The following is a 22,940-nucleotide window of genomic DNA, read 5'->3' as shown; positions in this document are numbered from 1 at the left end:
TGGGGTGATGAGCGAGCACTGACCACCAGGATGACAAATCTCTGGGCACACGAGTACAAACTGTGCGATACTGTAGATATTTTCGTAGAAATATTCGAAAATTAGAGGAGATATGGAAAGAGGGTGAAGTCTAAACTTCACTACATATCAGAGAAATTCTCAAATTTCGGCTACAATCGACAATTTCATCTAAACCAATGTTTGACATTCTCTTAAGTATAAATTTTTACCATCGAAAACAACAAATATCGAAATCGACATCAATATATCAACAAATTTTCATATTGATATTTCCACTAATACCGATATTTTAAACATTGAGTACACTAAAGGCAGAGAACAACAACTCTTCAGATTTCGGAGTCGACTGAGATTTTGAGCGACACGGCACGTCGGCCCTTGGAAAATTTCTATTATTTGGATGGTTGATGGGCCTCACAAAAATTAAAGCCCATTTATTATTTGGTCCGGCCAATAAGGCCCAAATAAAATAAAATAAAATAAAACAAAACACTACTAGATAAAGTTTAGTAAACTGTTGCTGTTCTCAATCACTTCAATCACTTCAATCACTTCAATCTTACAAATTTACATAAGTTCCAGGCACACGACGTCGTATTACGTATATCAAACAGAGAACGTGTAGAAAATGTATATAAGCAAATACATATAATCACACAAAAACATGTACACACAAATGCAACACAACAAAAGGCTTTACATTATTGTGGCGTTTTCTTCTTCTCTGCCCACACAACGTGCAAACCGGGGTTTTTATTCAAACAAAATCAAAGTGCATGAGAAGCTTTACGGATTTGTACGGCACTCCCTTCCGGCAGTTTAACGGAACTGCTCGAATCCCTGTTCTGAGCTCAGACACCGGTAGGCATGTTTGGCCTCCGAAATCGTCCTTTTCTGACATGTCGTACTCGTGAACTTCAACGCGGAGCACAGCTAGTTCTGGAACAGTTAATGGGAATGCAAATTCTTCGTTCCACGCTGGACTCCAGTCGTCCTCTAGGGTCTTTGTCTTCTTCATCACACTATCAGCAGCAACTCCAGCAATTCCTACCTGAATCGTTATAAAGTTCAAATCACATATTCAATTCTTTGGTATACAAGATTCGCGAGTTTCTAAAACGCGCAAGTAAAAGGATGCAGACAAAACCAAGCAAACAGCAAACCACAGGACAGTAACAGTGTACGCAAACATTCCAAAATATGAGAAATGATAACGCTGATGTAGGCTGTTCCAACTTACCCTTGCATAAAAATCTGGAGGAGAATATGCATCGAAGTGTGTATGCTTGAAATCATAGTACCATCCTTCTCCCATATATACTTTTACCTAGAAAACAGAATAATTACCATTAGCTATGCCTATGAGCGTATGAGCGTATGACAAAACAAGTGTCGATAGTCAAAAGCCTAGATAAGGCGCTCACCTTCAAAGTTTGTTTCACTGGTAAATCAGATTTAGGATCAAAGACCTCATTATGTGGACCACTCTTCAAAAGAAAATCCGGTTTTTTCACATAGCCGCACCCACCATTGGCTCTAAACATTCCCTGCATCAACCACAATGATCTTCCATATCCCTGTCACAAGCAAACCCATTCTAAGTATTTGCAAGCGGTAAGCCCAAAATTATTTATTTCTTTATCTATATTCGAAAGCTATAGAATCAAGAGTGATATTCCATTGACCCCAAAACAAATATTAGGACCAACAGAACACACCGACCATTTCCCATTAATGGGTACATCACAAATATATATAATCCGATCTTCATACAAAATTGTTCAATTAATTATTATACACAGATAACATAAGCCTAACTAGGACACATTGATTATAGTTCACTCCAAACAAGAATAATATTTATTTAGCACAATGGATACCATTAAGCACTACCGATATGGAAAATTAGACCTTTTTGACAAGACGATATTGTAAATGACTCTAATTTAAAGGGAGGGGGATTCAAACTCAGGTGCAAGGGGGCAGGCAGTGTGCCTGGGCCAACTGGCTTAACCCACAGCTGGTGGAAAATAGACTTTTATATGCAAAAACATTTTACCTGCATATTGAATGCAACCATTTGAGCCCCATGCGACCACCCAATCATTGGGTTATAATTTGATGAGTCAACACGTATGCCCTTTGGGTACACCCTCAAAATATTCCTCTGAGTAAACCTACACAAAAACAATCATTAGACCAGAAATTTTGTCTTCTAATGCACAGGATTAATAATGGATCTGAATTTGAGTATGCCCTCGAAGATCTATCCAGGACAATAATGTAAAGCCTATCAAATATTGTAATGTAATTTGGCAGTGAACATTCAATGCGTCGAGTTGAGGTTAACGAGTACTTAAATGAAACTTGAACTACACTTGAACTACAATGACTGGATATGATTGTCTCACTAGTGCTACGTTCTTATTTTAGTAATAGTTAATGGCATGTGAGCATCATATTATAGATGGATAAAATACCTGACAATTTCCTTTCCATAGGTTACTGCTGCCTTCTCGAGCTGTTGCTCACTTAAGCTAAGACGCCGCACTTTATTGGGATCTACTTTGAGACACTCTGCTAATCCACCTTTGGGTTTCCCAGCATGAATGGCAATTAAACGCTTATATTCAGGTGCAACGGACTTGGAACCACCATTATCAACATCTTCCTCCTCATTGCTATCTTCTTCATCCAATTCATCGTGCTAAAAACACAAAAGTGTTAAACATAAACAAAATAAACTAAAAGATTTTGGTCTCGCCAAATCAGCAATGCAGCAAGTTATACCAAAAAAGTCTCCATACCTTGTCATCTACCGCAATTGCACCTTTGGCGTCCGGGACTTCTTTACCCCACGCTTCCTCATCAGCCGGAGGTTTTCCACTCTTCGGATCACTTTCACTTTGCAGAGCATCCTTTGCCTCACGATATTCCTGAGGCGGTTTGGTCGAGATAATAATCCTTTTCTTTAGTGACGCTGGGGATGGAAATTCTTTCAGACATTCCGAGCCAGGAGAAAACAGTACCTCTCCAAATGTTTCAGTGACCATCTTGAAAATGGTTGACAAAACAATTAATACCAGACCATTCAAGTTTAAAATCCTAACAAGGAAATTGCAAATACCAACCTTAGCGACTTTAGTTTGAAGATCCGGGGTCAGGTGGTCTTCCAAAGTGATTACAACAGGGTATTCAGAGGCAACAAAGGCATGTTCCTTAATAGACTTCAAACACTTGATAAGTTCCACCGGGGTAGTCAATGTCCTATGGTATAACAAACCCAAATTTCATCTCAATTCGGTACAAAATCAAACTATACAGTTTTAGTATTCCATTACTAGTAGCATATTTGTCCAATTAGGTGACAAATTTACAGCACAAAGATAAGTTTCACTGGTCTTCTAATAAAACAAAATCGATTTTCGTCTCAAATTAGGCACAAACTGAACCACCTATATTATGTCACTATTCCTTTACTAGCTTCAACATATTTGTCGAAATGGGTAACAAAATTACAAATTGAAAAGCAAACATACAACCCATTATTCCACTACTAGTTTTAGCATATTTGTCCAAATGGGTAACAAAATTAAACCATAAAGATTGCAAATTTAACAGAAAACATACCCTCCATGAAGCACATCGACATCGTCTTTATTCGAATTCGGCCAAATATCCAGCTCAATCACCCTCACTCCTCTGTGAAGCGCTTGAATAATAGGAACGTCACTGCAGTCACTGCTCAGCTGGTTCCCAGTCAGATACGAATTGTGCCCTGTGTATATGAAATAATGCGACAATGGCGCATTCATATCATGGTGCACCTACCAAAAAAATCACAAAAATTCAAAATTCATACCCAAAAAATTCATAAAAATTACCAAACATAATTAAAATTAAGGTTAATAATATGTACCCCGAGAGCTGGAGAGACTGGGGGATTGATGTCGCCGAAGAGGTACTTGAAGAATGCTTCGAGATTGAGGACCTTGCGGTGGAAGATGTTGAGGTGTTTGAGCTCGGAGACGCTCTGTTCGATGAGGGCCTGAGCTTCCTCCTTGGTGGCGCTCTCCTCCTTCTGCACTTCCGTCAGGAATCGGTGGAAGTGATCGGCGGTCATGATGCCGTTCTCCGAGTATTGATCGAACAAGGCCTTGATCTCCGGCGGTGCTTCCTTGACGGCGAGCTTGAAGCGCCGCTGGAAGCAGAAGCACACTTTGTAGGTCTGCTTCGACATGGAGGATCGCCTTGTTCGGATCGGACTTCGGAGCCGGAGGATTTGGAGGAGATTCGCCCGCGTCGGTGTCCGGTTGGTTGGGGAATTTGAGAGATGCGTGGGAGAGTGAAGTAACTCCAGAAGGAAAGGAATGGAATATGATGGGGTGGTAGGGTGGGACCCACCGCACCAATAGGATTTACTGTTTACGTTACACGTGGCTGAATCGTGGGTAATTTAATAAGGTGGCGCCGCTGAGCTGTACAGTCTGACATTTTATAGTCATTAGTTATGGATTGTGGTGACGATAATTGTCTACTTTCTAATTTATTTTTAAATATGATCTTAAAATCGTTTAACTGCTGAATAGATGATGTCAGAATTTGGACAAGGATCTGGGGATTATCAATTTTATCTGTTTATTGTATATCGTGCGGATAATTTTCGTTAAGTATTATTTATATTCAATTTTAAATAATTTATAATCATACGATATACGATGAACGAATACGATTGATTGATCATCCGAATTCCCACAAAGACGATCCGGAGAGAATCCTATTCCGCAGAATTTGATTGTTGAGCATCTTTAGAGTAAAAGTCAAAATACCTATATCAGCAATTATAGTAAGAAAGGCCGTATTAGTGTTGTCTAATCAAAATGTTAATTCTTATGTGACATGAAATGAAATGGCAGCAAGGCTAATTGCGGTTAAATTTGACAACAGCTTCAAATAATATATATAACATAAATTAAAAAAATAAAATAATGTAATACACAAAATAATATTTATTTTGATATATCACGTGAAGATTGAAACTTTAAAAGATGTCAAAGTGTCATGTCTGGTGTCAAATTTCCTTTGAAGATGATCTGACTTTTTACAAACGATACGACAATATATGGTAAAGATTATATTTAAAAAATACGATATTTACTATATATTTATAAACATATTACTCTAATCAAGTTGACGAGATTTGCATTATGTGGATGCATAACAATGTTGATTTGTATTAATTATAGGTGAGACAAGGTGGCTTTGGGGGACCAAAAATAATAAGTGGATAAACATTGTGTGTTATTTTACTGGGATGTATTTGTCTTGGATAAGGATTGTCTGCCTTCCACTTTCGGTGCTCTCCCCATGCCCTCCTATTTATGTGGTCACGGTTAAGTTACGTCAACATTTTGTATTACTATTCATTTTTGTCTTATTATATCTATAAAAAATAATATAAAATGTTAACGTGGCTTAATCGTGACCACATAAAACAAGTGGGTACGGAAAATGCACCAGAGGTGGAGGAGAGACAATCCTTGTCCATTTGTCTTTGCCTATTTTGTCTTTACGGTTGAAAGAAAGAATATCCGAAAGATTATCCTTTCCCTCATTTATAAATGTTTTTTTTTCATCAGTTTCTTGTCTTCATATTTCATGTGGATTATATACTTAAAAAAGAGTAATTTGCACTTAATGAAAATAGAGAAAAAGAACCTTATTGTCTTACTTGCAAGTTATAAATTGTACGGAGATCGGGCATAGAATCTAATTGTTTTACTTGCAAGCAAGTTATAATAGTACAGAGACGGACGTGTTTGAGACTGATTTTACAGCGATTATTATTCTCGTAAAAAATATTTAACCTTAGTTTGAAATTCCAAAAGTAATTAGCTGCTTTATGTTTAGGGAGTTTTAACAAAACACTTCCGATACTATTCACTTTTAACAAAAAATCATATTTATACATTTCCATGATACTATTCACTATACCTTTAAAAAGAGTTTTCTTCATCTAGCACTAACAAGTGTTCTTTGTAGAATAATGTTATTCACACACTCTTTTTAATTTTCACATATTTCTCAATTTCTGACCGTTAAATTAAATAAATTGAAAAAGATCAATAAACAAAATTAACAAAAATGTGTGAAAAATATAATTTAGTATGTGGATAGCGCTACCTTTCTTTGTAGAACATCTTGTTGTGCTCTCAATCCCAAAAGTAATTAAAATTATTCTCTCCAATAGGAACATCATAGCTGGATTAGGATAATAACAAATCATTCATGTAATCTCATGAGTAATATTTGGAGCTGTTAATGTATGATTAAAAAGTAATAATTCCGTTTTAATCAGCAACAAAACAGTCTGGATTACGCTAATTACAGCCATTTTACATGATAGGAGTGGAGCAGCAGTGGATTAGTGGTAGCATAAAAATAATTAAATGAGATAGAAAAATGTCCATGGGTCCCATGTCCCGCGCATCCTGCAGAAAGAAACGACATCACCATCAATGTCGACATGGATGGATCCAGCCAAGTCATCAACTTTTGAAATATTGTGGAGTAATCCATCTACATCCATGGCCCTCCATTTATAATTATTAATTACTATCATTTTTTGTCGGCACTTTTTGTTTTTGTCATCCTTTTATATTTTTAGTATAATATTTTATAATATTGATATGAAATTAACATAAAATGTAAAGTAAAAAGAATTTATAGAGAGTCGGATTTTAAAAAAGCTTTTTAACATTTCTCTTACATTAATTTTGTTTTTATGCTCTCTTTATTTTTTATTTTTTATTTGTAAATTTCTATTTTAAATTTTGATAAAAAAAAAGAGAAAAATCATTTTTTTCAATAGTTTAAATTCTGGCAAATAAATTTATGTAGTTTGATTAAGATTTCTATCCACGATAAAAATAAAATAAGACTAACTATAACTATATAATGTAGTATGATCTTATCTTATATTTTTCTGCTTAATTTAAAGGTCACATGTTGAGCACGTCGTATAATTTATAACTTTTGCTTTCGTGGAAGCTCGTTGTACAGCCACATTTCACATTTCACAGATCAAGCAATGACAAGTCAAAAATTACCCAATTGAGTTGACTTGAAAACTTGATTAAGCATTAAACAATCTCATCAGATGATTAGCAAGCAAGTGATGATTAAAACATTTATAATAATAATATTATTATTATTATATTTTATAATATGATCACACTAGCAAAACTCAGGAGTCAAAGTCACGGTTTCAATACAAATCAAAAGCTAAAACATAATTAACATTTTCACTAATTACACATACACCTGCACAAAGATAGCTTATCTTTTGCCACATATAACGATATTTTAGACCCTGAAGCATTGTTTGGAGAATTTTCGAAATACAGTCGTAAATTTCAGTGTTTTAGTGTAATTTGGTGATCTTGAGGTTCAAGTTTAAGAAAGTTGAATAATATTACGGTCTAATAGTATTTTTCTTTACTTGTAAGTGAGATGTCTTAAGTTCGATTATTGCCATAAGTAAATTTGAATCACCTTATTATAACTAGTCCATTGTGAGGATAAACTCACCCACTCCTCCTTGTTTGTTAAAAAAAAAAAGACCGATTTTTCTTCTCTGCATGTTTATCACATGACAAAAACGCTAAATTATGTAATTATGTTAGTTGATTTAACAGATTGTCTAAATTGAAATTTAAGCAAACTACGAAACTCCAATTACAAAATTTATACAAGTAGCCTTTTATCACAGTAGCGGGAATGAGTTGAGCCCTTGCATGACGGTATAAGTTCAAACTCCATCAACGGCTACTCTAACATCTAACAAAATCAATCGTTTGACAAAAAATAAAAAACCAAAATTACAACTACAAGTATTTTATTAAAATATCTCTAAAATAACAATACGTAAATGTTCTCTTGGTCACTTATCCTTGGATTGGATACCAAGGTGGAAAATGATGAATATGTTTTAGTGTTTTAATCCTCGGCCTTGATATCAAATTCAACGATAGGTGACCTAGTATAAACAATCTCATTACTGTTTAATTAAAAGGAGACTTGTTAACTATATATCTTTTCATTACTGCTTAATTAAAAGGGTCACATGTTGAGCATGTTGTATAAACAATCTCATCTGATGATTAGCAGCAAGCAAGTGATGATTAAAAGTTAGTAAGATCCCACTAGCAAAACTCATGAGTCAAAGTCACGGCTTCAATCGAAATCAAAAGCTAAAAACATAATTAACATTCTCACTAATTACACATACCACCTGCATACAGCTTAATCATGCTGTAAGGGGAAGTGCTTTTGTCCTGATGTGATATTATGGATATTGTTCCGACTTTTCACTCAAACTGAAACCTTATTAGAAGCCTTACAGATTTGTATTTCTCCCCCTTCTTATCATACAGGGGGACTGCCCTGATCCCGGGCTTTAGCTCGGAGACGGGCAGACACGTCTGCCCGCCAAAATCATCTTTCTCGGACCTGTCATACTCCCGGACTTCTAACCGGAGTATGGCAAGCTCGGGAACAGTCATAGGGAATGCAAACTCTTCGTCCCATACAGGTATCCAATCATCCTCAATTATTTTTGTTTTGAATTTACCACAATCTGCTGGCACTCCAACAATATAGACCTGGAATAATCCACAGAACACTCTCAGTTTTCGAGTTGAACATTCGTATTAACATATAACCGCGTGGTTAGCAAGCATAATTGATCTAACCTTTGTGTAGAAGTCGGGTGGGGAGAAGGAATCAAAGTGCGTCCGGCTAAAATCCAAGTGCCATCCATTTCCCATGTATATTTTCACCTGTCGATTAACATTCATGTTATCATGAGACCATTTCGGAACTGCAAACAATGAACTTCATTTTTAAGTTGAAAAAAAATATGCTCACCTTCAATGTCTTTTTCACTTTCAAGGCGTTTTTAGGATCGAAGACCTCACCTTTCGGACCCTTGCACATCAAAAAGTCCGGCTTTTTTAAGTAACCACACCCTCCGTTGGCTTTAAACATCCCATGCATCAGCCAATTGTACTTGTCCTTTCCCTGTTAAATATTTTCGACATTTTAGCAGGTTTCTATATATTAGCAGAGATTGAATTGTGTTTGTTTCAAAAACAAGCAAATTCCCTTTTCTTTGGATCTTGAGACTTTGAACTAACATCTGAGAAAAATAAAAACTTGAAACTGACCTGCATATTAAATGCAACCATTTGAGCTCCATGCATCCAGCCAACATGTGGTTCGTAATTTGAGGAGTTGAATCGTGTTCCTTTCGGGTACACCCTTAGAACATTCTTCTGTGTGAACCTAGAGAGCATAACAACAAGTCACAGAGCCATTAGTACTGAGAAGAACATGGATAACTAAAAAATGAGTTAACTTCTTGTAGGTATTACCTTACGACATCAGTTCCATGATCTTCAGCCGCCTTTTCAAGTTTTTGTTCACTCAAACTAAGACGTCTAACTTTATCACCAACTGCTAGAGCATCCTTTAATTCACCTGATGGTTTTCCAGCGTGGATTGTTATGAGACGCTTGTACTCAGGCGCTGATTGTTGGTATGAATTGGCTTCAGCTGCATTGGCACTGTGGATAGCCTCTTCATCTTGATCACTGCCACTCTGAACCCAGTAAAATAAGTATTGTAAACTAAGCAGACCCAAGACCAAATGGGGAGATAAAATTAATTGCAACTGTCAGCTGACCTCTTCAGATGAAGACCTTCCACTACCCTTGCCCTTCGAACTCTTTGATTCGCTACATTCTTTTGGCGGTTTTGTTGAGATAATAATTCGGTTTTTTAAAGATTCGGGTGATGGGAATTCTACCATTTGGTCTTCTGCCTCCGGATAATGCAGCGTGTCTCCAAATGTTTTGATAACTAACTGCATTACGCAAAATCATAAACTCGAGGTCGGAAAACAAGAATGTGAAAGCAACAGATGCATAATTCAAAACATGAAAGCTAACCTCTGCAACTTTAGCCTGAAGCTTGGGAGTGAGGTGATCTTCAAAAGTTATAACAACGGGGTATGGTGATTTATCAAAAGCATGTTCTTTTATCGACTTCAAGCATTTGATTAGCGTCACAGGAGCGGTCAAGGTCCTGCAAAATACATTCTGTATTTAATTTTGTTTCAATCTGTGATCGTTAACTGTAAGTCTATAAGCGAAATACAATTTAAGATGAGACGGATTTTGTAACGAACTGAGTTAACTGCTAGTTAGTACCTTCCATGATAAACTTGAACATCATCTTTTGCAGAGTTTGGCCACAGATCAAGTTCAATTACTTTAACACCCTTTTGCAATGCCTTGATGATTGGGACATCGCTGCAATCACTACTCAGTTGATTCCCAGTAAGGTAGGAATTATGCCCTGTGTATATGAAGTAATGTGATACCGGAGCATTCATATCATGGTGTACCTGTAATTGCAAAATCACTTACATATTAGCCAACAATGATGCTTTATTTCGAGAAAAATCTTAAGCAAAGCGGCCTGACTACGTCATCTGTAAAGCAACTCTCACAAAAACATCAAACCTCCCGGTAATTTGGTCTCATCTGGTATGAGAGTTGCCCTAATTAGACAACACTACCGAAGTTTCTCGTCTCTATTTCACTTGTTCAAAACCTCCCTATATCATCTATATTATTAAGCAAGAAGTCCTTATCATCTATACTCGCTTTCAAAATATCTAGATTCGAGTAATACTTCGAAAACATTTCAAATCGTCACTATATCATACAATATTTAAAAATTTAATAAAACAAAACTTTATAAGCAAAAAATATGTTTTCTCGCCGGACTTATATTAACAGATTGTAAACTTAGAGCATGCATCAACATGATAACTCCGATAACGATGTTCACAGTATATGTGCATTTTTGAAGTGTCAATAACATTTAACAAAAACAAAATAAAGATGCATGGGGTGGGGGCGATAAAGTTTGACCTGACTTCTGATTGGGGCGTTGAACTCTTCAAGGAACAAGAAATGAAAGAAATCCTGGAGAGAGAGTCCCCCCACGTGCTTCTTGTGCTGCGCGGCCTCGCCCGGGTGGTGGGTCGTGAACTGGAGGAGGATAGTGTGGGCGTCGGAGATTGTGAGGGCCGACTCGCCCTGGTGCTCGACCAGAAAGGTCCGGAACTGGTCGATGGACATCCGGTCCCCGCCCTGAGCGTACTTGGCGAACACCGCCTTGACGTCGGGCGGCGGGCCGGCCTCGCTAGCCTTGAACTTCCGGTTGAAGCACTTGAACATCTTGTAATTGTGGTGCGGTGCATTGCTGTCCCCCATCGAAAGTTCCCGTCTCCGAGTCCGACCGATCTTCGTTTCGGTTTCCTGAGTTTCCTGTTTGGTCACCGGAAAAATGAAGCGAGAAAAAAGAGGGAAGAGGGAGAGGGAGGAAGTGATGAAGGAGGAGAGGGGACCCTAGAAATCAGCTGGATCGTTGGAGATTAACTGACTAATCAACCGTTCGTTCCAATACCAAAAACTTGTCTTACCTTTTTATATTATTTTTTTGGTTTTTTTTGAAAAGTTGGTGAGAGCATTTGGCATTGACGTGCCAAGTCAAAAACGAGTTAGAAAACAAAGACCGGGGGTGGAGAGATTTTTCAGTATAATGAAACATGGAATAGTACATCATGTATTATTATACAAATAGTAAAATATGTGTTAAAAAGTTAATAATTTTAAAAATAAAAATTTCCACAACTTATATAAAAACACTTAGTGTACCATTCGTGTTCAGATCGTGCTCAGGTCACAATGAAAATTTTCTCCCATAGGAGGTTATGTCTTTTTTTTTTTTTAATATGATCATCTCCCCTCATATTCTCATCCCCTTTCCTCCTCTCATATCACAAAATGTTTTTTGTCTTCTAGCTATTAAAAAATTAATACAAAACGTTAACGTGATTTAATGGTGCTCATTCAAATAGAAGATGAGGGAAGATGATGGAGACTAGGAGGTGAGACGATCCTACTCCATTTTTTTACTAGGTTACAACTTACAACAACATTTGTGACTGCCCTTTACAAGTTGGTCATGAAAGAATTTTATCCCTTTGCAATATTTTAATAAATACTAGCATTGGCCTACACGTTTTGTGTGTATGAACGTATTTTTTTAGAAAATGAGAAGGAGAGAGGGAGGTGGAGAGAGAGCATGGGGGGAGCGAGAGGTTTTTGTTTTTGGTTTTTTTTTTTAATTTTTTTTTAATATTGGATGTATTTTAACATCATCTCTAGATGAGGCTTAAATAAAAAATAGTAAAATTTAGACCTGTGAAATTACATTATTGCTCATCATTTTTTGTGTGTGATAAAAGACTAATTTGTCTTTTCACCATCTTTTGGTTGACAAAGAGGGTTTCATTAATTAGTATAGATTTATCATTATTGATTATTCGCTGATTTATTTTTATTCGTTTTCTAAAGTGCAATATCGTTATATCAAACTGAGCAACGACACGTTATGCAATATTCTAGTAATAGAATATTGAGTTTTTTTTACATGTGTCGTCATGAGTTCGAAACTTCTTCTTCTCTTAATCATTGTAGTAGTTTTAAACCTCTCTCTCCCATTAATAATAAATTTTAATTTTAATAAAAAAAAACAAATTGATCAACGAAGTTGATGAAATGACCAATGGTAAAAATCAAAATTGATATAATATTGTGAATAAATCAACCGTAAAAATGGGAAGCTCAAAGCAAAATGAACATTTGAAAATGATGAAGGATTTGCAAGTTGAACCACACATAATCTTTTGATTATTTAGGGTTTGGGGTAAACATTTGAAAATGACGTGGTCTAATATCATAATGGACAATGTTGAATTTCTAATACGCATCTCGGATTTGAAACTTCTCTCTCTTAAATTAGTTTCAAACTATCTTCATTTTCCTTACAAATAGTAATTTTTTTTCTAAAAATCAAATTACACATAAAGACTTGATTGTTAGAGTACTATAAAATCCTTGCTCTCTTCTAGCAAAAGAATGAAGATTCCCAAAATTTTGTCATCAATTAAGTAGGCTACATTATCTTGCTTGGAGCAATTAGAAAGAGACAAAGGCCCCATAGAGTGGCACCGTCCCTGTAAACACCTAACCAGGTTGATCGTTAACAGGTAACAACTAGAACATTGCATCCATCAAATTAGAAAAAGAAAAAAAAAAACAACTTCAGATTAAACTAAAAGCAACTTCTTCAGATTAAAGAAAGGAGGGGAACAAACGACAACAACATAACTCGATACGACTTTTCAACTTTGACAAAAATAAAAAGTAAATTTAATTTTGGCAATTGGAATCACCATGGGAAACTAGCTAGAGATGGATTCGGCATGTTTTAGGTTAGATTCTTAATACTTGTGAAATACCAAATAAAATGTAAAGTCCTTCTTTATATATTAGCATTGGTGAGTGTGAGTATATTTTATAGTAGCAAGTGCGAATACAATAACAATGGTAAAGCTGCCTATTACAGCTACCAATTCACAAAGACATTGGACAAATAAATCTAATAATTCTTAGGTGCTCTGTAGTACACAGTATTTCGTATATTTTAAGACTTTCTTAAAAGTTAAATTCTTCATAGATATTTTGTCAAAAAAATGAGCGGTAGATATAGAATTATCAAAGAGAGTGGGGTTTTATCATAAAAATTTTTGATCTTTTTTTTTGGGTTGAGATCAATTTTTTTTTTTAAATAATTGAAATGGAATTAAGATGTTTAAACTATTTTTTTTTCAGAAATACGATTGATATATAATATTTCAACAATGAAAAGTCCATAAAAAGTTGAGAGAGTCTCTTCACCATTACTTTTTCTCATAAATGGGGAAGAGGCAGAATCTGAACAATGCAGAAGTTGACAATGACTTGGTATTGGATCCACTTAAAGTTGGAAGCATTGGACAAATCCACACTCCCATATGAAAACTGCAAACAAGGGAAGAAAAGTGACACCTTATCGGTACACTGCATTCAATATTTCTAACGAATAATTAAATTATATGGGATTTCTTAGTATTCTTCGTGGTAATGAATTTTTAATCGTTAAATTCGTGATAAAAAATGCAATGAAATATTTAATAACTAAAAATTTCGTCAATAACACTGCAAAATTTCGTTAATTCTGAGTAATTTAGTTTGATTATGGAGAAAAACTTACCTATCACGTTTTTCATACTCTCTTATGTATGTTAACAACTTATATAACACATTTCATGAGAGTTTCTCTCATTTGGAATATTAGAATAATGTTACGTATAAATCACGTGATGCGAGATGATGAAAGAGAGAGAGAGGTAGGAAACATGCGTAGAAAAACTTTCCTAAGCGGAACTTATCCCCAAATTAATAATGTTACTGCCAAGTAAAAAGAGGTTATAACACACTAATACGTGCGATTTTATTTTTCACACACATCTCTCAATTTTCGATCGTCAGATCAAACAAATCGAAGAAGATTAATGACAAAAATTAACAAGAGTACGTGAGAGGTACAATTATTACCAAAGGGATGAAATTGACATTTTTGGACACGTTAAGGGTGTCCAAATAACATCCTAGGTGGCCGGCCATGGAATCCCTCAAATAACAAAGAGAAAATGTCTGCTAGTTGGGCCCACACAAAGTCCACTCACAGTCAGACTCACATCTCAGCTGACAAGTCCGCAGCTGCAGAGGAAGCACCGGGAAAAAAGAAAGCGGAGATGACGACCGGAAGAAGGCTGTTTTCGGCGGCTCTTTTGTGGGTCCTACTCCTCTTCGGCACCTTAGTATTCATCCTGGTACAAACTCCACCATCTCTCTCTTCCAATTGCATAACTCAATTTCTGCAATCTTCCCTTCTCTCCGAATTGTTTTTAGGAATTGTTTTGCGATTCGATTTCAGACCCGACTCGGCGGCGACGGAGCTCTGGACGAGCCGAATGTTGTCAAAAGCGAGCTCCGTGAGGTGGGGATTTGATAGTCTCACCCGCCAGTTTTCGTTGGGAGCCAACGGAGCTGCTTACGTTTGTTGGGTGCTTCTGTGTTTTGGCAGGAAAGCGATTTGGAGCAAGTGACTCACAAAGTTTACTTCGATATCGAAATAAATGGAAAACCCTTTGGTATGAAATGAATTCTTAATCTGCTAATTTAATTGTCGATTTAATCAATTTATGAGCATACATTTTCTGGGTATTTGTTGATTTCTTCCAATAATTTATAAATATGTTAAAGTTAAGAACTTTGTATTTGTAAATTACTTGGCAGAGAAATATTGTTTAATTGAACTTTTAGTTGTTAATTTCCTCCACTAAGTGATACAATTAAATTAAGAGTAAATTGTACAAATGGTCCCTCAACTTTAATCAAATTGGAACAATGGTCCCTCAACTAAAAATTCATTACCATTGGTCCCTCAACTTATCAAAATGTGTAGCTATAGTCATTTTCATCAATTTTGTCAAAATTTTGTCAAAATAAGCTATGCTGGAATGACCATTTATATAATTAGGGTCCCTCAACTCATCAAAGTGTATAATTATAGTTCTTTTCGTCAACTATATCAAAAAATTTGTCAAAACGAGTTATATTGTAAGGACCATTGCTACAATTGGATTAAAGTTAAAGGACAATTTCTCCACTTGAATTAAAGTTCAGGGACCAATGGTAATGGATTTTTAGTTGAGGGACCATAGCTGCACGTTTTGATAAGTTGAGGGACCAAAGGTAATGGATTTTTAGTTGAGGGACCATTGCTCCAATTGAGTTAAAGTTAAGGGACCATAGCTACAATTTACTCTTAAATTAAAGTTAAGAAGTTTGTGTGTTGTTTCATTAGCTGGTGTAAATTATTTGGCAGAGAAAATGTTGTTTCCTTGATATTGTTCATGTTCATCAATTAATTGTGAGCAAACATTTCTGGGTAGTCGTTAATTTCCTCCGGTAATTGATAAGATTAAATTAAATATAAGAACTTTGTGTTTTGTGTATCAGCATTCAGCTGTTGTAAATTATTTGGCAGAGAAGTGGTGTTTGATTGAAATTATTGATATTTTTGTTTTCTTTAAGGTCGCATTGTGATGGGTCTCTATGGAAAAACAGTCCCTAAAACCACAGGTTGGTACCCCACAGCCTACTACTAAAGTTTCTGTTGAGATATCACTGCCATGGAAAGAGTTAACCAAAGTTTCTGTTGTAAATGCAGAGAATTTCCGAGCGCTTTGTACGGGTAAACAAGTAACTTTAGCTCCCTTATCTGTAATCTTGTGATTATTTGTATGGATGCTACAGATTTTGTGTTGTTTTCAACTTTAGTGAGCCTCTCGGGTTTCAGGGGAAAAAGGAACTGGAACAAGTAGGAAGCCTCTTCACTACAAGGGCAGTACATTTCACAGGATTATTCCCAGCTTTATGATACAGGGAGGTGATTTCACTCTCGGTGATGGGCGAGGTGGTGAGTCAATTTACGGTGATAAGTTTGCAGATGAAAACTTCAAACTACAGCACACAGGGTCAGGCAAGTAAAATCTGCCTTGTATTTGAGTAGTTTGTTCGTGCAAAAGTTCTCCTTTCAGTGAAGTTTAACTGTAAATGTTGGAAATGTATTACTACTCTATCTGAATTCGACTTGCTGCCTGAAAAACAGGTATTCTTTCTATGGCAAATGCTGGGCCAGACACCAATGGATCACAATTCTTCATTACAACAGTCAAAACTGATTGGTAGGTTTCTTTTTCGACGTTTCTTGGAATATCTGTAGTTTTGATACCAATTTTGTTAAGTTGTTTATCCCAAACGCCGACTTGTCTCAATTACCATTTGAACAATCCTTTCCTAGAACTGAAACTAGATCAATCCGGTCGTACGATTACGAACTAGGTTATGATTTTGGCATGCATATTTCGATTTGGGAACCGAACATGTATCCGAATGAAATGTTTATAAAACTTACATGCCTGCATTTTGCTTTGCTTTTCTTGAAAGGTTGGATGGGCGGCACGTCGTATTTGGCAAGGTGATTTCCGGGATGGACGTAGTGTACAAAGTCGAAGAAGTTGGAGACGCGAACGGGGTACCTAGGAGCAAGGTTGTCATCACCGACAGCGGCGAACTTCCAATGTAACTACACAGTCTACACTAACCTTTCAGACAAGCTGCGAACGGGCGGCGAACGAGATGTAAAAAAGTTGTACAACCACTATATGCTTATGTTGCACAAGACTGATACATGTACCACTAAAGAGTTTCGATTCAGTAACTTCTGATCCAAGTTCGAATCTCGCTCCTCACATGTAAGGATCAATGACTCCGTGTTTGCAAATTGTAGCTCGACGCATGTACATGTGTAACACGTTAGAATTACAAAAAGAAAAGTTTATGCTTACATGACAAAGTGGATATGTCGTGTAACGAGCCAAGTATTTTCCGTTATATATGCTAAATTTGCAGTTCCAAAAAAAAATATTCATAAAATTAAACACCAAATATTAATATTTCACTGATTTATTGACCAAATGGGTAAAATAAACTTTAAAAATAAGAACAGTAATAACACTGTAAAAACCTAGCTGGGATTTATTAGATTCAACTCAAATTCCAAGTGGTCGGGATTGGAGTAAATTCTACTGAAAAACGACACTAGTTATCGGGCTCGGCACCGCCGTCCTCGGCATTTTTGCAGGCGTTGTGGTGGTGAAAGAAGGTGGAGAAATTTGATGAGAGGTCGGAGTAAAGAGAAACGACCTTGGAGATGTTGCCGTTTATCTCCTGGATAAGCGCCACGTTCTTGACCATGTTGTCGGCGATCCGAGACCGATGGTTGTCGTTGACCTGCTGGATCAGGGAGCGGTTGCGATCCAGTAAGGACTGGACCTCGCTGAACCTGCGGTTGAACTGGTCCCACAGCTCCGAATCGTCCGCTTCCTCGTCTTGATCGAAGACGGCGGTGGCCGGAACGGTGCGTTTGGTTGGGGATTCGTGGCTGAAGTAGTCCATGCTCGACTCGGCTCCGGAAGATGAATCGCGGGAGGTCATGTGCGTGAAAAATGCGGGCGCATCGGTCGGCTCTGTGTTTTGTCGTTTGTTGTTTCCTGTTTTGGGTTTTGGGGACAAGGTAAATATACAAATATACAAATATGCACCGATAAGAAAATTGTGACAAATAACAATTTCAGACGGAAAAGCCAACCTGTCGTATTGATCAACGATGTACGATCACAATCATAGGATTCCTAAGATCTTCAGGAAAATGATCGGAGATGATCATTTTCCTCTGGTAAACTGCCTCTCCTATGTAGCCCAATAAAATGCTTACACCTGTCGTATCAAACTCTCACCCAAAATGATATTATCTTTCTACCCAAACAGCAGGCAGCTCACTTTAAATCCATATCCAAACATCCATCTTCTTCCTTCCATTGCCTTTGCCGTCAGAAAATCCCACCCTCGTCACCTTCCAGTTAGACGAACTCACGAGACTCGGAGCGGGAAATTGAGAGGTCGAGAGCAGAGCCAGATCAGTGGGGATGATTACGTCGGACTGACGATGGTCAGATCTGCTGTGAATGGGGATGGGTGTGGGGTCGACGGCGAATCAGACGGAGGAGGGAGGTCGGAGGAGGGGTTGGACTGGATTCAACGGAGGAGGGACTGGGGCTGGGTTCGACGGACGAGGGGTGAAGGACGGGGGGCTAATGGTGGTGGAAGAGGATGGTTTCTGGTGATGGTGGGTGAAGATGTTTGTTTGTGTCTTCCACGTGGGAGAAGAAGCAGTATGTTTGGTTAAGGTTGAAAGGAGAAAATTGCTGTTTGGGTAGCAAGATAATATGAGTTTTAAAATAATTAAAAACGCTTCTGATAAAAAACGATGCGCTTTCAGTTATTTTAAAAACGATCTTATAAAATACAACGCCTTTTCTCATCTTGCATGTCAATAAACTCGTAAATTGATAAAAACATGACATATAACATATAAGTAAGCTCGAAAACAATCCATTTCTACCCGTCGTGAGTTAGGGACCGCGAAATAAACTTCATAATTTATAAAATGGTGTTTGGAGAACACTATAAGAACTGATACATTTCGGGAAAAATTACAAACTGAGGTAACGATTCAGAAAAAGATGGATCAACTAGTCAGTTGATTTCCTCTTCCTCCCAAGAACAGAAGCTCTTTCGAATCGGGGGCCGCCGATCCGCCACTTCTTGAAGGCTGCCATTGAGGATTGAGCTGCCTCATACACTGCAATTGTAAACACATTATGTGTCAAACAGACTAAAGAGATGCACATAGGTCAAGCGTTCGATTCCCTCCGGCGTAACCCAAAAAAAAGAAAAACAAATGTAATATAAATCTTACAGTTGGTTTCTTCTTTTGTCAAGAAACTCAACAATTTCGAAGGTGCCGTAAATGCTGCATTATGTGCCTTTGCCAGTATTTGCTGGTACCTGGTTCTGAATGCAGATAATAGGAAAGATCCCATGTCTCTGTCACCAATCCTGTCCATCCAAATGATTGCACAAAATAAAGAAAATATTAGTCACATTTACCAGTGATGTTCTAATCTAATCTAAATTACGGGAGTTTTAATTTCATGACCGGAATTTTTTTTAATAGCATGAACACACAATGTTGGAGAAACTGGATTACTTGCGGAATTATTTTCTCTTTCAGATTGACGAAGAACCAGATCATGACAAGTTACTGTGAAAACAAGTTTATCCATGGGAGTCCTTGTCATGTACCATTTTCTCAACCCTCTACCACATTAAGAGTGATTTTTATTAAAAATGTGCCTACTAGAAGATAAATTACATCAAGAGAACATACTGATTGAATTATGTATACAGGAAATCAGTAGGAGAGAGACTCACAATGGTGCTATCTTGCATCCAAATTCATAGAAGTATAGACATCGAGATCTCAAATCTACTGCTGCACCATCAGCCCCAAGTTCCAGCTTTGTTCTGATAAAAAAAATGTACAAGTGTTAGATATATAGCAATCGCTAGTTTTGAACTTGAATCACGTGAGTTGTTCTTCATGCTTTCCGAAAATTTAACACATCCCACAGAATGGCAGCAATTGTAATTGGTCAGTGGCAACTAAGCACATTCAAAGATATGACGAATAAACATAATATCTTGTATACCACAGACAAGAAATGTACGGATATCAGATTTCGAGCCTGAGAACAAAATGAATCTCCATGACCATGGCCAGAAACTGTTGAATGAACCAAACTGGCCATTAAACTCAGCCCTAACCAAATTGGCCATTTAAAAATGTTAAACGAACTTATAATATGATATCATACCTGTGATTGAAACAGGCAGGAACCTTCATCTTTACTACTTGTTTGAGGTGTAACTCATAAGCAAGCCATAAAGGCAGCTCTACCTTTGAACCGGCTTCAACCTGAAATACAAACCCAAGAAGATATAAGAGCACATCCTTTTCACCAAAGGCTATCCGCTCCAAACCCACTCTGATCACTTACATAATCAGTTTCAGCACTAGGATCAATCTCCACACCATTTACTGCTTTCTGGAAAACAACCGGGACGAGCTGCTTGGAAACAGAAATAATGCTTAGAATACAGATTTAAATAAATGTAGCAGATGCACTTTAGATTTCAAGGATACGAAGAGACGGGAAGTAACCTGTTGCTCCATAATAATATCATCAATGTCATAGTAGTTTGCCATATTCAGGAAAGATCCCACTTTCCTTGTAACGTCCCCTGCTTCTCCAAAACAGATTCCTGAAGCAACAAAGACCAATTTCAAAAACCTTACTAATTGAACCTTCCAATCTTATCATCTCTCGAGCCACCAAAACCCAAAATGACAAACAAATCATAGGCATAAAATTGTCACATTCTTGTTTAATAAACGATCTTTGACTTTGCAAAAGCATATATCTTTGAACCATCTGAACCGCTCCGGAATAGGATTTCCCATATTCCAGTGACATAAGTACTTGGGATGTATTTGAAAACCAAAATTTGGGGTTAGAATGCCTATTTGGGTTCTACAGATATATTGAACCAACAGATTCAAGATTTCCCATTTCAACAATTGCCAAAGCGAGAGGATTCCAGATACCAACAATTTATGAACTCTCTGAAGCATTTTGACAAAGACGTTGCAGGCAACAAACCCATCTTATTGATTTCATGGAAGAAGTACAGATAATTTAGGAAAAGACAGAAAATTCTGAAAAAAGAAACGAAACCCACAAACACCCAGTTGGTCGAAAATATAAATCCAACTAACACTAGCTTCAAAAGCAAGAATCAGATCAGGCCAACCATGAATCTACAGGTTCACATAGCGAGACAAAAATTCGGAAATAAAATGATCTAAAATCCAATAAAAACAAGAGCATAATTCGCAGCGGAATTAAAGAATAGAGTTAGAAATACTAGTATTTACCTGGGTTGTTGTTTCGCTCTCTGTTTCAGAGGTGAAATCTGAGGCCGATGAGAGAGAGAGAGAGAGAGAGAGAGAGAGAGAGAGAGAGAGATTAAACAAAACGGGAGGGAAGAAGACGATCCAAAAAATAAAAAGGAGGGAAACTCAAAAATATTGAGAGATGAAATGCTCCAGTGTGATGCGGTGTACCATTATGTAGAATGTTCCTGAATGAGATGGCTTTAACTTTTAAATGACCACGTGTCTCGTCATAGACATTACCATTTTATTATCTAGTCTTTTGGCAGGAAAAATTTTTAGTTGCGACGGGAATACGGATGGTACATCACGTGTTTTTATGCAAGTGATGAAATTTTTTAATTTTTATGTTATTAACCTTTTAACACACATAACCCATCATTTATATAAGAACACGTGGTGTACCATCTCGAGTGACGGTCATACTGAAAAATCTCTCTCTTGGCACACGTCGCTATGTTAAACCAAAATGATTTTTTTTTTTTCAAACAAAAATATTTGACTTTTTTTTTTATAATAAAAACATATAAAATAACAAACGTAACAAGTGGGTTTGTGCCACTTAGTACTACGGTCTGGTGGTATTCCTCTTCACTTGTAAGTGAGAGGTTTTAGGTTTGAATATTGTGGATGATAAATTCAGTACCAAATTAAATTGCACATTGTATTGTTTAGCCGAACTCCTATCTTCCCTTAGTGTAAAATATATATGTTAAATGTTTCACCATTTCTGTCCTCTTTCCTTTTGATAAAATAAGGGATTAAGCATCCAAACAAAATTAAGATAAAATAAGGGATTAAACATAAAAATAAAAAAACTATAAAACAACATGATAACAGAAAAACCGAGCCTTGGAGATTCCTAAGCAATCATCCATCAACACCATTCCAATCCACAGAGGAGGATCATGAAAATGCAACCCCAGATCCATAACGCTTCAGCTGACCCATCGTATTTTTGCAGCTGCTCAAAATTGTATGGAGAGGTGAAAATCATGTGCCATATTTTGCTTAATCAAGTTGACGGCATCCACTTAATCCATCTAAATAATAAGTCTAAAGACACCTCTGTCCAAAGTGAGCTTAAGGCCAAACTACAAACTCCAAATCTTTGCCTTAATAACTTGTTCCTGCCCAAATTAGCAGAAAATTCCCCCAACCATCAACATTAATGGCACGTTTACATAACGGTAATGAAAATAAGAGGAATTGAATTGAGGAGGAGTTGGAATGAGGGGAAGTCAGAATCAGATTCATGTTAAAGCTGTTTACTAATGTTTTGGAATCGGAATAGAATTCCATAAAACTGTTTACTAATTCAGTAGAATCAGAATATAAACCAGTATGATTACTAAAATGCCCTTGTTCCAAATCAAATATTTTATATACTTTAATGGGTTTATAAAGGATAG

General features: G+C 36.8%; 5 protein-coding genes across 7 annotated transcripts; 1 reads left to right on the top strand and 4 right to left on the bottom strand.

Moving 5' to 3' along the window:
• Positions 1-526: 526 nt before the first annotated feature.
• LOC126623000 (phosphoinositide phospholipase C 2-like) lies at positions 527-4,384 on the bottom strand. Its single transcript, XM_050291678.1, has 9 exons — positions 3,941-4,384; positions 3,652-3,848; positions 3,153-3,288; positions 2,829-3,074; positions 2,502-2,728; positions 2,081-2,198; positions 1,446-1,598; positions 1,262-1,348; positions 527-1,072 (listed from the first exon to the last, which is right to left on the bottom strand). The coding sequence occupies exons 1-9, from the start codon at positions 4,259-4,261 to the stop codon at positions 779-781; spliced, it is 1,779 nt and encodes a 592-aa protein (XP_050147635.1). The 5' UTR covers positions 4,262-4,384; the 3' UTR covers positions 527-778.
• A 3,817-nt stretch (positions 4,385-8,201) lies between these two features.
• On the bottom strand, positions 8,202-11,561 carry LOC126633314 (phosphoinositide phospholipase C 6-like). Of its 2 annotated transcripts, none has more exons than XM_050303895.1 (9): positions 11,022-11,561; positions 10,293-10,489; positions 10,032-10,167; positions 9,767-9,946; positions 9,456-9,682; positions 9,249-9,366; positions 8,950-9,102; positions 8,775-8,861; positions 8,202-8,684 (listed from the first exon to the last, which is right to left on the bottom strand). In XM_050303895.1, exons 1-9 carry the CDS (start codon positions 11,364-11,366, stop codon positions 8,391-8,393), a joined length of 1,737 nt encoding a protein of 578 aa, XP_050159852.1. In that variant the 5' UTR covers positions 11,367-11,561; the 3' UTR covers positions 8,202-8,390. The 2 variants fall into 2 exon arrangements, with proteins under 2 accessions (XP_050159852.1, XP_050159860.1); XM_050303903.1 differs by having other exon boundaries at positions 8,536-8,684; positions 9,000-9,102.
• A 3,150-nt stretch (positions 11,562-14,711) lies between these two features.
• LOC126630765 (peptidyl-prolyl cis-trans isomerase CYP19-4-like) lies at positions 14,712-17,466 on the top strand. 2 transcript variants are annotated; one of them, XM_050300936.1, is made up of 8 exons: positions 14,712-14,875; positions 14,980-15,042; positions 15,130-15,196; positions 16,143-16,190; positions 16,279-16,302; positions 16,408-16,590; positions 16,720-16,795; positions 17,058-17,466. In XM_050300936.1, the coding sequence occupies exons 1-8, from the start codon at positions 14,798-14,800 to the stop codon at positions 17,194-17,196; spliced, it is 678 nt and encodes a 225-aa protein (XP_050156893.1). In that variant the 5' UTR covers positions 14,712-14,797; the 3' UTR covers positions 17,197-17,466. The 2 variants fall into 2 exon arrangements, with proteins under 2 accessions (XP_050156893.1, XP_050156903.1); XM_050300946.1 differs by lacking the exon at positions 14,980-15,042.
• Positions 17,467-17,546: 80 nt separating this feature from the next.
• Positions 17,547-18,870, bottom strand: LOC126630775 (protein EARLY FLOWERING 4-like). The gene is made up of 2 exons (XM_050300971.1): positions 18,262-18,870; positions 17,547-18,163 (listed from the first exon to the last, which is right to left on the bottom strand). Exon 2 carries the CDS (start codon positions 18,105-18,107, stop codon positions 17,712-17,714), a length of 396 nt encoding a protein of 131 aa, XP_050156928.1. The 5' UTR covers positions 18,108-18,163; positions 18,262-18,870; the 3' UTR covers positions 17,547-17,711.
• Positions 18,871-19,084: 214 nt separating this feature from the next.
• LOC126630769 (DNA replication complex GINS protein PSF3-like) lies at positions 19,085-21,669 on the bottom strand. Its single transcript, XM_050300959.1, has 7 exons — positions 21,511-21,669; positions 20,737-20,837; positions 20,573-20,641; positions 20,390-20,490; positions 19,947-20,039; positions 19,432-19,571; positions 19,085-19,314 (listed from the first exon to the last, which is right to left on the bottom strand). Exons 2-7 carry the CDS (start codon positions 20,779-20,781, stop codon positions 19,205-19,207), a joined length of 558 nt encoding a protein of 185 aa, XP_050156916.1. The 5' UTR covers positions 20,782-20,837; positions 21,511-21,669; the 3' UTR covers positions 19,085-19,204.
• Between the last annotated feature and the right edge of the window lie 1,271 nt (positions 21,670-22,940).

This window comes from Malus sylvestris, chromosome 1 (genome assembly GCF_916048215.2).
Source record: "Malus sylvestris chromosome 1, drMalSylv7.2, whole genome shotgun sequence".
In the NCBI taxonomy this organism is placed as follows: domain Eukaryota; kingdom Viridiplantae; phylum Streptophyta; class Magnoliopsida; order Rosales; family Rosaceae; genus Malus; species Malus sylvestris.
This window is presented reverse-complemented; position numbering and strand designations above follow the sequence as displayed.